At 33.5% G+C, this 12,776-nt stretch overlaps 1 protein-coding gene across 1 annotated transcript; it reads left to right on the forward strand.

The window, feature by feature from the left end:
* The first annotated feature begins 6 nt into the window (after positions 1–6).
* Positions 7–3,864, forward strand: LOC109581595 (uncharacterized). The gene is made up of 11 exons (XM_019995851.1): positions 7–384; positions 441–484; positions 809–909; positions 1,009–1,095; positions 1,189–1,292; positions 1,362–1,499; positions 1,577–1,619; positions 1,812–1,937; positions 2,317–2,403; positions 2,448–2,546; positions 3,502–3,864. The coding sequence occupies exons 1-11, from the start codon at positions 191–193 to the stop codon at positions 3,526–3,528; spliced, it is 1,050 nt and encodes a 349-aa protein (XP_019851410.1). The 5' UTR covers positions 7–190; the 3' UTR covers positions 3,529–3,864.
* The last annotated feature ends 8,912 nt before the right edge of the window (positions 3,865–12,776 follow it).

A 12,776-nucleotide genomic window follows, 5' to 3' on the forward strand; every position in this document is an offset into this window, starting at 1 on the left:
CCATTCTTGAGGCAATGAGCCATACTGCAACGATTGACAAAATAGGTGATGAATTGGCCGATAAAGAACATGAGCACAATTCTTTAGGATTAATGGGCCAATCTGATCAATACCCTTAGACTTGGACGGATTCAAACGAGTTAGAGCATTGAACACATCATCCACTGTGGGCGTGGCATTGTCTGCAATTATGGAGGGTGGTGTATTTAAATGGATCACATTTCAAGAGATACTGTTTCTCTTCATATCTTGTTCAGTATTAGCGTTCCTATTAAGATCACAGGATAGCCTAGAGTTTAAACTAGTACTTAACGTAACTACTGAGGAAAGGGCGGCGAGAGAGAATTATGCCAATCAGAAATTCCCTCTTAGAAATGAAAAACTGTAAGGAAAAATTCCGCAGGCTTAATTGTGTCATTATTTTTAAATTCTTTATTCAGTCCTTTGCCTATTGTAACTGATTTGGAAAGTGATGGACAAACAGGTAATGCTATAAGATAATATTAAAAATATGTACATGTAACTAGTTAATGCAGTCAACATTTACAGAATTGGCCTTGTTGTCGTTAAGATATTTTTCTTACCACAAAATGAACTCCCTACATGTATGCTTTGTACATTTCTTAGAAGACCTCATCTTTACCTAGGGAAGGATGACCATTTTTTATTCCATGGGCTATAGCCTTATGTATTTTTATTCTTATTCTTTATAAGAATAAACTTTAACACAGACAAAGTAGCCCATTTTTACTGAGATGTACATGTACATGTATATTTTAATTATTTGTTCCTCTTCCTCCATCACTAGATGTTATACTAGTCAGTGCTGATAAGGTACTCAATGTATACTCACGCCATTATACACCTTCTTATCTTGGACACCATGGGATCAAACACAGTAATAAAAATGTAAGAGAGGGAGAGGGGGGAGTGAGAGAGGGAGAGGGAGGGAGGGAGAGAGAGAAAGGGGGGGGAGAGAGCGGATGAAGATATTTTGTTTGTTTGTAGGTGTCATTGTCAAAGACGTCACGTGTTGTTGCTATGACAACCGGTTTCCTACAACCATACCAGTCAGTGGTACAAGTACGCAAGCAGGTTAGGAGAGAGAGAGAAGAAGAAATACATGTACATGTGTATATGTGTACATGTACATGTACATGTTCTCATGTATTTATTTTTTGAAATTAGGTAATAGCAGTCCTGTATTCTGATTGGACGCTCAGTTGTTATAATCACAACCTCAAACTGATGTGGAGCCAAAAATTGAATGAAAAGGAAATCCCAATTTCCAGGTGAACATAATATTTTAATTAATGCACACTTTTAATTAATATTGTAATAATTGTCCCCTCCTCTTATAGTGAAGCTAGTTTGTTAGTGTCGGCCATTAGCATCAAGAAGAGTCCAGCTGGAGTTATACTAGTAGGAGGAAGAATTAATGGAAACTATGACAATAATAATAATAATGATAATATTGGAGGAGATAGTGATAAGAGAAGGTAAGAGGCTTAGAGAGAGAGAGAGAGAAATTGAATGCTGTACATATTTTATTATTTTCAATGTTTATTTGTGATAGGATGAGAAGAGGAGCAGAACAGGAAAAGATGGAGCATCAAAAAGTATAACATTTTTGTACTTTTTGTATTTATAATAGAATTTTAATTTGAGTACATGTACATTTACTTTAAGCTTTACATTTTAAATATTATTAAATTACTTTATTATTATTACTATTATTATTATTAAATTACATTATTATTATTATTATTATTATTATTATTATTATTATTATTATTATTATTATTCTTTAGTTGGAGTCATTGGGTCATTATTGTACTTATGCTGTTAGCGGTAAGACTGGCGAGTTGCTATGGAAACACGAACCAGGAGACTTTGAGGTCCATCCTGCATATGACATTGGATTATCATCATTCACAGTAAGAGTATACTAATGTATCATTATTATTATTATTATTATGTACTTACTTTATGGAGAAATACAAGTACAATGTACATGTAATAATTAGCAACAGTCCACTAAAGACATTTACATGTATGTACATGTACGTATGGTATGTACATGTGTTTCAGGGATATTGTCTAAAGTTTGAGAGAATTTTTACAGTTCTAATAAATGCCATGCAGCTACACGTACATGTGTATTCTTAGAAATATTTCACGATAAATCCTTGTTTACATGTAGCTTAAGTAATTTCTGTTTCATATCATACACACGTACAATGTACATGTACATATAGTTACATGTACATGTGTTCTTATATACACATGTGTACATGTAGTTCTTTTTCTTTGTAGCATTTCAAGTTATTATTTCATAAATATTTACTACATGAAGGAGAGGTCTCCTGGCATCAGTACAGCTCAGCTATTCGTCAAATAATGGTGGGTGTGGTTTTCATTAATTAACAATAATTAATTAATAATAGCCTCATTCGTGGACTGATGATTTTGATACAAAGTTAGAGTTGGCACAATTTAATAAAGATAAGAAGAAATCAGATGAACCAGGAGTCACTGATCATAAGGTCAGATAATAATAATAATAATGATAATAATAATTAATGATCGAATGTGTTTATAAGTACACTACATGTGTATGACTAGATGTATGATTTATGAATAATTTTGAATCTTAAATTTGTATTCCATAACTTGAAAAATTGAAGTCGGAATCAGCTCAAACTTTCTACATAGTATAAGGGCATCAATATGTATCAAAAAATGTAATAAAAATATGGGGTAATTTCGGAGCCATTTTTTGCAAAAAACCATGAGCTATAGTCTTGGGTATTTTTCAAAAAATTGGCCATTAAAAAAAATGGCCATACCTTTAAAAATTGAAGTCGGAATCAGCTCAAACTTTTTACACAGCATAAGGACATCAATATGTATCAAAAAATGTAATAAAAATTTGGGGTGATTTTGGAGCCATTTTTTGGAAAAAACCATGGGCTATAGCCTTGGGTATTTTTCAGAATTTTGGTGATTTCTTAGAATGGCTGTAACTTGAAAAATTGAAGTCAGAATCAGCTCAAACTTTCTCCACAGCATAAGGACATCAATATGTATCAGAAAATGTAATAAAAATATGGGGTGATTTTGAAGCCATTTTTTGGAAAAAACCATGGGCTATAGCCTTGGGTATTCTTCAGAATTTTGGTGTTTTCTTAAAATGGCTGTAACTTAAAAAATTGATGTCGGAATCAGCTCAAACTTTCTACACAGCATAAGTACATCAATATGTATCAGAAAATGTAATAAAAATTTGGGTTGATTTTGGAGCCATTTTTTCGAAAAACTATTGGCCATTTTTAAAAAAGGGCCATAATTTGATAATTTGAAGTTGGAATCAGTCTTTTATAGTCAAATCCTTTCAGTATGTGCACTGAAGTTTAATATTCTCTTCCTTTTTTGCATGTACCTTAATCTCTTTTTTTCTCTCTCCCTCCCTCCCTTCCTTCCTATCTCTCTCTCTTCAAGGGGGTGTCACTTACATATAGACTGTAGTTACACTTGCGACCGCGATCAAAAGCTTTGATCTGCATAAAAAGACCTTTGATACCTTGATCTACACGCTTGATTTCCCTTGATGCTTGATTTTGATGAGCTCACGTGCGTGCACAGCTAATTAAAAATTCATAGATCTGCATAATCAAAGATATACGGAAAATATACATATCTTGATGCCTGCTACGACTGTCTTGATCCCTTGATTGCAATCCGATTGTCCCTTTGATGTCTTGATTTTGATTTGATCGCGGTCGCAAGTGTAACTACAGGCTTGATGAAATTGATACCCCCTTGCTCTTTCTCTCTCTTTCTCTTCCCCCTCTCTCTCTCTCTCCCCAGGGAAGCCTCTGAATTAAGGAGGAGACTGAGAGAAGAGAGAGCTACAAGGTTACAAGCTAAAGTCCAGCTGATGCAAGAGAATCTCCGCACACAAGAAACTCGTGAATATACTGTACCTTTATTATTAGTGGGTGTGGCTTTATTACTCTGTATAACTTGTAGGTGTGGTTATTAATAGTTATAATGGTTAATTGACTAGTTATAATTATCAATATACTATACTGCACTATTTGAAATATATTTTTTGAATGGGAGGAGATGATTCTTTTTGTACACATACGATTAAAATATTCTCAGATAGCAAATGTTTAGCTACATGTATAGTCCTACGCAGACTATGAAAATGAATATGTGGAAGTACACCTATCCTTTATACTGGTTCTAGAGTATGGACCTATTCACCTTAACATTTGATGGGCTCCTGATTGGAGTTTTAAGGATTTTTGTTCATTGACTTCTATTGCCCTTTAATAGCAATGCATCAAAACAAGGTGACACATTTTATGTTGAAACTTGAAAAATAATAGAGTAAATTATGTACTCTTGGTAACACAAATAAACCCTGCCCGTTCTTTTGCAGAAATAGAAGTGGGTGGGCATAGTAGAGAGAGTGTGAAATCACCAAATTTGGTCATATTACAATAATAACTGTAGTAGAGTAAAACAGATCTAGCATAATTAAATCAATTTGAATCACTAGGGCAACAATTAAGCATAAAGTCATCTGCTGTGCTTGCATTTTTTGATACAAGTGACTGGATAGATCTATTAGGTACTTTCACGCCAATATAACTGCTAATAGTTACAAGATGATTGATGTCTCTCAATGGAGAGCAAGTATTGGACTGTGGAACTACTGTCAAGCTGCCTCCAGTAGACCAGCTAATGGCCGCTACTCTCACTCATTCAAAGCTGCAGTAGACAGCAAGTCAGGCAGTACTACATCAGGAGAGAAGACATCTAAACTGCCAGCATTTCTGTCTCTTATTGCTTTCCTCCTCCTCCTCCTCTTTCTTTCTTTATTAAGACACATCTTGATAATTCCTCCAACAGGTAAACAACAATTGCAACTTTGTATATTATTTTACTGGAATATTATTATTAGGTAACTGCTACCAAGTACAATGTACTACTGGTGTTACTGTTACTGATACAAATTACCTCCAGTCAGTAGTCTTACCTGGAGGCAGCAGTTCTAACCTGATTTACAATGATCTCTATTTGATTGTTTGTCTACGTATGCTCCTCCTCTTATCAGGCGATGTTGAACTCAATCCTGGTCCTATGATTGATGATCGACCTGATATTTTATTGCTAACTCAATGGCTTGATGAGCTTGTTGACTGGAAACCATTCGGTCGTTGTTTACCTCAGCTTACTTATTCAGAAATTTCAAAGATTGAAGTAGAAAATGTCAAAATCGATGAACAAAAGTCAGCACTGTACTCAAAATGGCTGTCAGTCAATCCTAAAGCAACTTGGAGAGATGTCATTGATGCACTGACTAGTAGAAATCAGAATAAGCTAGCTCAAGATATTAAAGATCATATATACTATCAAGCTGCCTCTACAATGTCATCATCATCAAGAAGATCATGTTCTGATGGTAAGTTGTATAGGCTGATTACATAAATTGGTATTATGTATGATATTAATTATACACCTGTTTAGCATAATATAATATGCATGTAGCAGTTAATTAAATTCATCTTTATAGTGAAAAAATTTGAACTTGCACATGTCCATCTTTTTGGACAGAGTGCAAATGTATACCGGTATCTTTAATGCTCACCATCCACTATTTAACTTTGTTAAAAGCAGCAACATATCAAAGTAACCACAAAGTTGCTTTTAACAAGTTAAATAGTGGATGTTGAGTTAAAAATTTTGTTTTTAGGAGATGTTGAAATTATTTTTTTTCCAAATGACGATCAAGCAGTTCAAGACTCTTTGGATGAATTGCAAGTAAAATTTTCTCACATTATGAAAGAAGTAAAATCAGCATTTCATGAAAAAACAGTCCAAAATCCTCAATTTTCTTTTAAAATATCCAAATGGGTTGAGAGTTACCTTCACTGGGAGCATGGCACATTAGATAATGATTTAGATGATATTTTCAAAAAAGTCTATCATAATTATGATTTCATTGACTGTAGTCTGATAGTTGCTATGTGTAATGAGTTTATAAGTGATGAAAAAGATTTACTTGAAGAACTGAAGGTTTATTCAATCATAGCTAATGCATTTCGTTCATCAGAGCCAATTAAAAATCTTAAACAACAGCTACGTAAAGTTTATGGACCTTATAGGCGACGTTTGGAAAATATGCCATTGATATGTATTGAACTTCAGAATCCTTGGAATGATGTTAAGATTAATGGACTTTATATTCTGATTGAAAGATTGCTACCAAAAGAACTTAGACAGTCAATAATGAAATGCATCACTATTGAGCCAGGATCTGTTGTCATCAAGTTACATATTCTTGACATTACAGCTGATAGTTTAATAGATTATATAGTAGAAAATTTACAGTTTATGCGTCTCATTGGTATATTTAGTTTATACATTAATGATCATGCTGTCTTTCAAGAAGATGAGAATATGAACTTCACCTTTGAACTAGCTCTCTTTGAGGCAGTCACAGCTGGTAATAATGAAGCAGTAGAGTTTCTTCTTCAACTAGAAACTGTTACTATTGATCATACTAATGAAGAAGGCAAGACAGCACTAATGTTAGCTTGTGGAAAAGGACATGAGGACATTGTACACAGTTTACTGTCTGCTGGAGCTAATGTTAACATTCAGGACAATAAAGGATGGACTGCACTAATGATAGCAAGTGAACGTAATCACATTTCAATCATTCACATCTTACTAGAAGCTAATGCTAATCCTCACCTGAAGACATCAGATGGATCAAATGCTGTAATGATTGCTAATTATGATGGAAACTGTGAGGTTGTTGAGCTATTGATTAGTAAAGGAGTTGATTATAAATGTCAACGAAAAGATGGTTGGAATGCTTTTATGTTAGCTTGTCAAAATGGCCACATTCAAATAGTTGAACTGTTGCTGAAGGAACAAGTTGATCCTAATGTTCGAATAAAAAGCGGTTTGAATGCTTTTATGTTGGCTTGTCAAAATGGTCACACTCAAATAGTTGAACTGTTGCTGAAGGAACAAGTTGATCCTAATGTTCAAAAAAAGAATGGTTGGAATGCTTTAATGTTGGCTTGTCAAAATGGTCACACTCAAATAGTTGAACTGTTGCTGAAGGAACAAGTTGATCCTAATGTTCAACAAAAGAAAGGTTGGAATGCTTTTATATTGGCTTGTGAAAATGGTCATGCTCAAATAGTTGAACTATTGCTAAAGGAGCAAGTTGATCCTAATGTTCAAATGAATGAAGGAGCAAATGCTTTTATTTTGGCTTGTCAAAATGGTCACACTCAAATAGTTGAAGTGTTGCTGAAGGAAAAAGTTGATCCTAATGTTCAAAGGAATGATGGTTGTAATGCTTTTATGTTGGCTTGTCAACAGGGTTACACTCAAATAGCTGAACTGTTGCTGAAGGAACAAGTTGACCCTAATGTTCAAAAAAAGAATGGTCGGAATGCTTTAATGTTGGCTTGTCAAAAGGGTCACACTCAAATAGTTGAAATGTTGCTGAAGGAACAAGTTGATCCTAATGTTCAAGACAAAGATGGTTGGAATGCTTTAATGTTGGCTTGTCAAAATGGTCACACTCAAATAGTTGAACTGTTGCTGAAGGAACAAGTTGATCCTAATGTTCAACAAAAGAGAGGTTGGAATGCTTTTATATTGGCTTGTGAAAATGGTCACACTCAAATAGTTGAACTGTTGCTAAAGGAACAAGTTGATCCTAATGTTCAAATGAATGATGGAGCAAATGCTTTTATATTTGCTTGTCTGAATGGTCACACTCAAATAGTTGAACTTTTGCTGAAGAAAAAAGTTGATCCTAATGTTCAAAGAAATGATGGTTGTAATGCTTTTATATTGGCTTGTCAACAAGGTCACACTCAAATAGTTGAACTATTGTTAAAGGAACAAGTTGATCCTAATGTTCCAATGAATGATGGAGCAAATGCTTTTATGGTGGCTTGTCAAAATGGTCACACTCAAATAGTTAAACTGTTGCTGAAGGAACAAGTTGATCCTAATGTTCCAATGAATGATGGAGCAAATGCTTTTATATTGGCTTGTCTAAATGGTCACACTCAAATAATTAAACTTTTGCTGAATAAAAAAGTTGATCCTAATGTTCTAAAAAAGAACAGTTGGATTGGTTTTATGTTGGCTTGTAAAAATGGTCGCACTCAAATAGTTGAACTGTTGCTGAAGGAAAAAGTTGATCCTAATGTCCAAATAAAAGGTTGCTTTGGTTTGATGCTGGCTTGTCTAAATGGTCACATTCAAACAGTTAAACTGTTGCTAAAAAAACAAGTTAATCCTAATGTTCAAGACAAAGATGGTTGGAATGCTTTTATGTTGGCTTGTCAAAATGGTCACACTCAAATAGTTGAACTGCTGCTGAAGAAACAAGTTGATCTTAATGTTCAAGAGAAAAATGGCTGGAATGCTTTTATGTTGGCTTGTCTTAATGGTCACACTCAAATAGTTGAACTGTTGCTGGAGGAACAAGTTGATCCTAATGTTCAACTGAATGATGAAGCAAATGCTTTCATGTTGGTTTGTCAAAATGGTCACACTCAAATAGTTGAACTGTTGCTGAAGGAACAAGTTGATCCTAATGTTCAAAACAAAGATGGAGTGAATGCTTTTATATTGGCTTGTCTAAATGGTCACACTCAAATAGTTGAACTTTTGCTGAAGGAACAAGTTGATCCTAATGTTCAAAACAAAGATGGAGTGAATGCTTTTATATTGGCTTGTCTAAATGGTCACACTCAAATAGTTGAACTGTTGCTGAAGGAACAAGTTGATCCTAATGTTCAAAACAAAGATGGAGTGAATGCTTTTATATTGGCTTGTCTAAATGGTCACACTCAAATAGTTGAACTTTTGCTGAAGGAACAAGTTGATCCTAATGTTCAAAACAAAGATGGAGTGAATGCTTTCATGTTGGCTTGTCTAAATGGTCACACTCAAATAGTTGAACTGTTGCTGAAAGAACAAGTTGATCCTAACATTCAAGACAAGGATGGTTGGAATGCTTTTATGTTGGCTTGTCAAAATAGTCACACTCAAATTGTTGAACTGTTGCTGAAGGAACAGGCTTATTCTAATGTCCAAAAAAAGAATGGCTGGAATGCTTTTATGATGGCTTGTCAAAATGGTGACACTCAAATAGTTGAACTGTTGCTAAAGGAACAAATTGATTCTAATGTTAAAAACAAAGATGGAGTGAATGCTTTTATGTTGGCTTGTCAAAATGGTCACACTCAAATAGTTGAACTGTTACTGAAAGAACAAGTTGATCCTAACGTTCAAGACAAGGATGGAGTGAATGCTTTTATGTCAGCTTGTCTAAATGGTCACACTCAAATAGTTGAACTGTTGCTGAAGGAACAAGTTGATCCTAATGTTCAAAACAAGGATGGTTGGAATGCTTTTATGTTGGCTTGTCTAAATGGTCACACTCAAATAGTTGAACTGTTGCTGAAGGAACAAGTTGATCCTAATGTTCAAAACAAAAATGAAGTGAATGCTTTTATGTCAGCTTGTCTAAATGGTCACACTCAAATAGTTGAACTGTTGCTGAAGGAACAAGTTGATCCTAATGTTCAAAACAAAAATGGAGTGAATGCTTTTATGTTGGCTTGTCTAAATGGTCACACTCAAATAGTGGAATTGTTGCTGACAGAACAAGTTGATCTTAATGTTCAAGACAAGGATGATTGGAATGCTTTTATGTTGGCTTGTCAAAATGGTCACACTCAAATAGTTGAACTATTGCTGAAGGAACAAGTTGATTCTAATGTTAAAAACAAAGATGGAGTGAATGCTTTTATGTTGGCTTGTCAAAATGGTCACACTCAAATAATTGAACTGTTACTGAAGAAACAACAAATTGATCTTAATGTCCAAGACAAAGAAGGTCATACTGCTTTGATGGCTGCCAGTGCTAAAGGACATTATGAAGTAGTTATGTTATTATTGGAATGGAAAACTGATCCAACTGTTGTATCTAATGAAGGCCACACTGCGTTATCAGTAGCTAAGACTGAAGAAATATTGGCATTGATTAATAACAATTATAATTTAAAGAAAGGACATAAAATATTTAAAGATGTTGCTGCTGTATCTGCAACAGTATCTAGCGGATATCATTCAGTATCCACTGGTGTTAGTAGTATAAGAAGTTCTCCTTCTATATTAACTTTAGATTCAATTATAGATGACTAGATCTATAAGGAGTGATGTTAGATTAGATGCTTACAATCTTACAATGTAATGCTGTTAATTTACTGCTTTTATTGTTTTTAATAAATTTGTTTTAATTTGTTACATTGTGGGCGTGGCATTGTCTGCAATTATGGAGGGTCCTGGTGTGTTTAAATGGATCACATTTCAAGAGATACTGTTTCTTTTCATATCTTGTTCAGTATTAGCGTTCCTGTTAAGATCACAGGATAGCCTAGAGTTTAAACTAGTACTGAATGTAACTACTGAGGAAAGGGTGGCGAGAGAGAATTATGCCAATCAGAAATTCCCTCTTAGAAATGAAAAACTGTAAGGAAAAAATTATTAATGGTGTCATATCTTTTTATTTTTTATTCAGTCCTTTGCCTATTGTAACTGATTTGGAAAGTGATGGACAAACAGGTACTGCTATACTGTTATACTGTAATACTAAGAGTGCATACGTACATGTACATGTAACTAGTAAATGCAGTCAACGTTTACAGAATCGATCCTGTTGTCGTTAATCGTTCTTGCCATAAAAGGAACTTCCTACATGTACCTGCATATATGCTTAGTAACTTCCTAGAAAACCTTATCTTTACCTGGAGAATTTATTAGTACCATTAGCATTAGTTAAAAGTTAAAGAGTAAACTTTAATGCAGACAAAGTAGCCCCTTTTTACTTAAATGTACATGTACATGTATATTTTAATTATTTGTTCCTCTTCCTCCATTACTAGATGTTATACTAGTCAGTGCTGATAAGATACTCAATGTATACTCACGCCATTATACACCTTCTTATCTTGGACACCATGGGATCAGACACAGTAATAAGAATGTAAGAGAGAGAGAGAAAGGGGGGAGAGAGTGGATGAAGATATTTTGTTTGTTTGTAGGTGTCATTGTCAAAGACGTCACGTGTTGTTGCTATGACAACCGGTTTCCTACAACCATACCAGTCAGTGGTACAAGTACGGAAGCAGGTTAGGAGAGAGAGAGAGGGAGAAGAAATACATGTACATGTACATGTATATACATGTTCTTGTGTATTTATTTTTAAATTTAGGTAATAGCAGTCCTGTATTCTGATTGGACTCTCAGTTGTTATAATCACAACCTCAAACTGATGTGGAGCCAAAAACTAAACGAAAAGGAAATCCCAATTTCCAGGTGACGATAACATTCTAATTAATGCACACCTTTAATTAATATTGTAATAACTGTCCCCTCCTCTTATAGTGAAGGTAGTTTGTTAGTGTCTGCCATTAGCATCAAGAAGAGTCCAGCTGGAGTTATACTAGTAGGAGGAAGAATTAATGGAAACTATGACAATAATAATAATAATGATAATATTGGAGGAGATAGTGATAAGAGAAGGTAAGGGAGGGAGAGAGAAATTGAATGTTGTACATATTTTATTATTTTCAATGTTTATTTGTGATAGGATGAGAAGAGGAGCAGAACAGGAAAAGATGGAGCATCAAAAAGTAAAAAATTTTGTACTTTTTATATTTATAATAGAATTTTAATTTGAACACATGTACATTTACTTTAAGTTTTACATTTTAAATATTATTAAATTACATTATTATTATTATTATTATTATTATTATTATTCAACAAACAAGACAAAACAAGTTAAAAACAAAGTTAAAAGAAATAAAGGAAAATTAGATAATATAATAATTATATGTAGCTAGTTAAGGTAGATTATTTTATTATTATTATTATTATTATTATTATTATTATTATTATTATTATTACATTATTATTATTATTATTATTATTATTATTATTATTATTATTATTATTATTATTATTATTATTATTATTTCTTTTAGTTGGAGTCATTGGGTCATTATTGTACTTATGCTGTTAGTGGTAAGACTGGCGAGTTGCTATGGAAACACGAACCAGGAGACTTTGAGGTCCATCCTGCATATGACATTGGATTATCATCATTCACAGTAAGAGTATACTAATGTATCATTATTATTATTATTATGTACTTACTTAATGGAGAATTACAATTACCTGTAATAGTTAGATACAGTCCACCAAAGACATTCATGTACATATGGTATACATGTACAACTATGTGGCCACTTTTTGAGCTTTTAGCAGCTGCAGAATAAGACAGAGGTACTGTCTAAAGTTTGAGAAAATTTTTACAGTTCTAATAAATACCAGCTACATGTGTATTCTTCAAAATATTCCACAATAAATCCTCATTTACATGTAGTTCAATTTCTATTTCATATTGTACATGTATTACTATACTGTATATTTACATGTACACATGTGTTCTTATACACATGTGTACATGTGATTCTTTTCTTTGTAGCATTTCAAGTTATTATTTCATAAATATTTACTACATGAAGGAGAGGTCTCTTGGCATCAGTACAGTTCAGCTATTCGTCAAATAATGGTGGGTGTGGTCTTCATTAATTAATAACAATTAATTACTTATTAATAGCCTCATTCGTGGACTGATGATTTTGATACAA

The sequence above is a fragment of the Amphimedon queenslandica genome, unplaced genomic scaffold, assembly GCF_000090795.2.
Source record: "Amphimedon queenslandica unplaced genomic scaffold, v1.1 AMPQUscaffold_13430, whole genome shotgun sequence".
Lineage (NCBI taxonomy): Eukaryota > Metazoa > Porifera > Demospongiae > Haplosclerida > Niphatidae > Amphimedon > Amphimedon queenslandica.

Coding starts and splice junctions, on each gene's coding strand:
- LOC109581595 (XM_019995851.1), top strand. CDS start 191: ATGGAGGGTGGTGTATTTAAATGGATCACATTTCAAGAGATACTGTTT. Junction 485..808: donor GGAAAGTGATGGACAAACAG/GTAATGCTATAA, acceptor CTCCATCACTAG/ATGTTATACTAGTCAGTGCT. Junction 1,938..2,316: donor TTGGATTATCATCATTCACA/GTAAGAGTATAC, acceptor TTTTCTTTGTAG/CATTTCAAGTTATTATTTCA.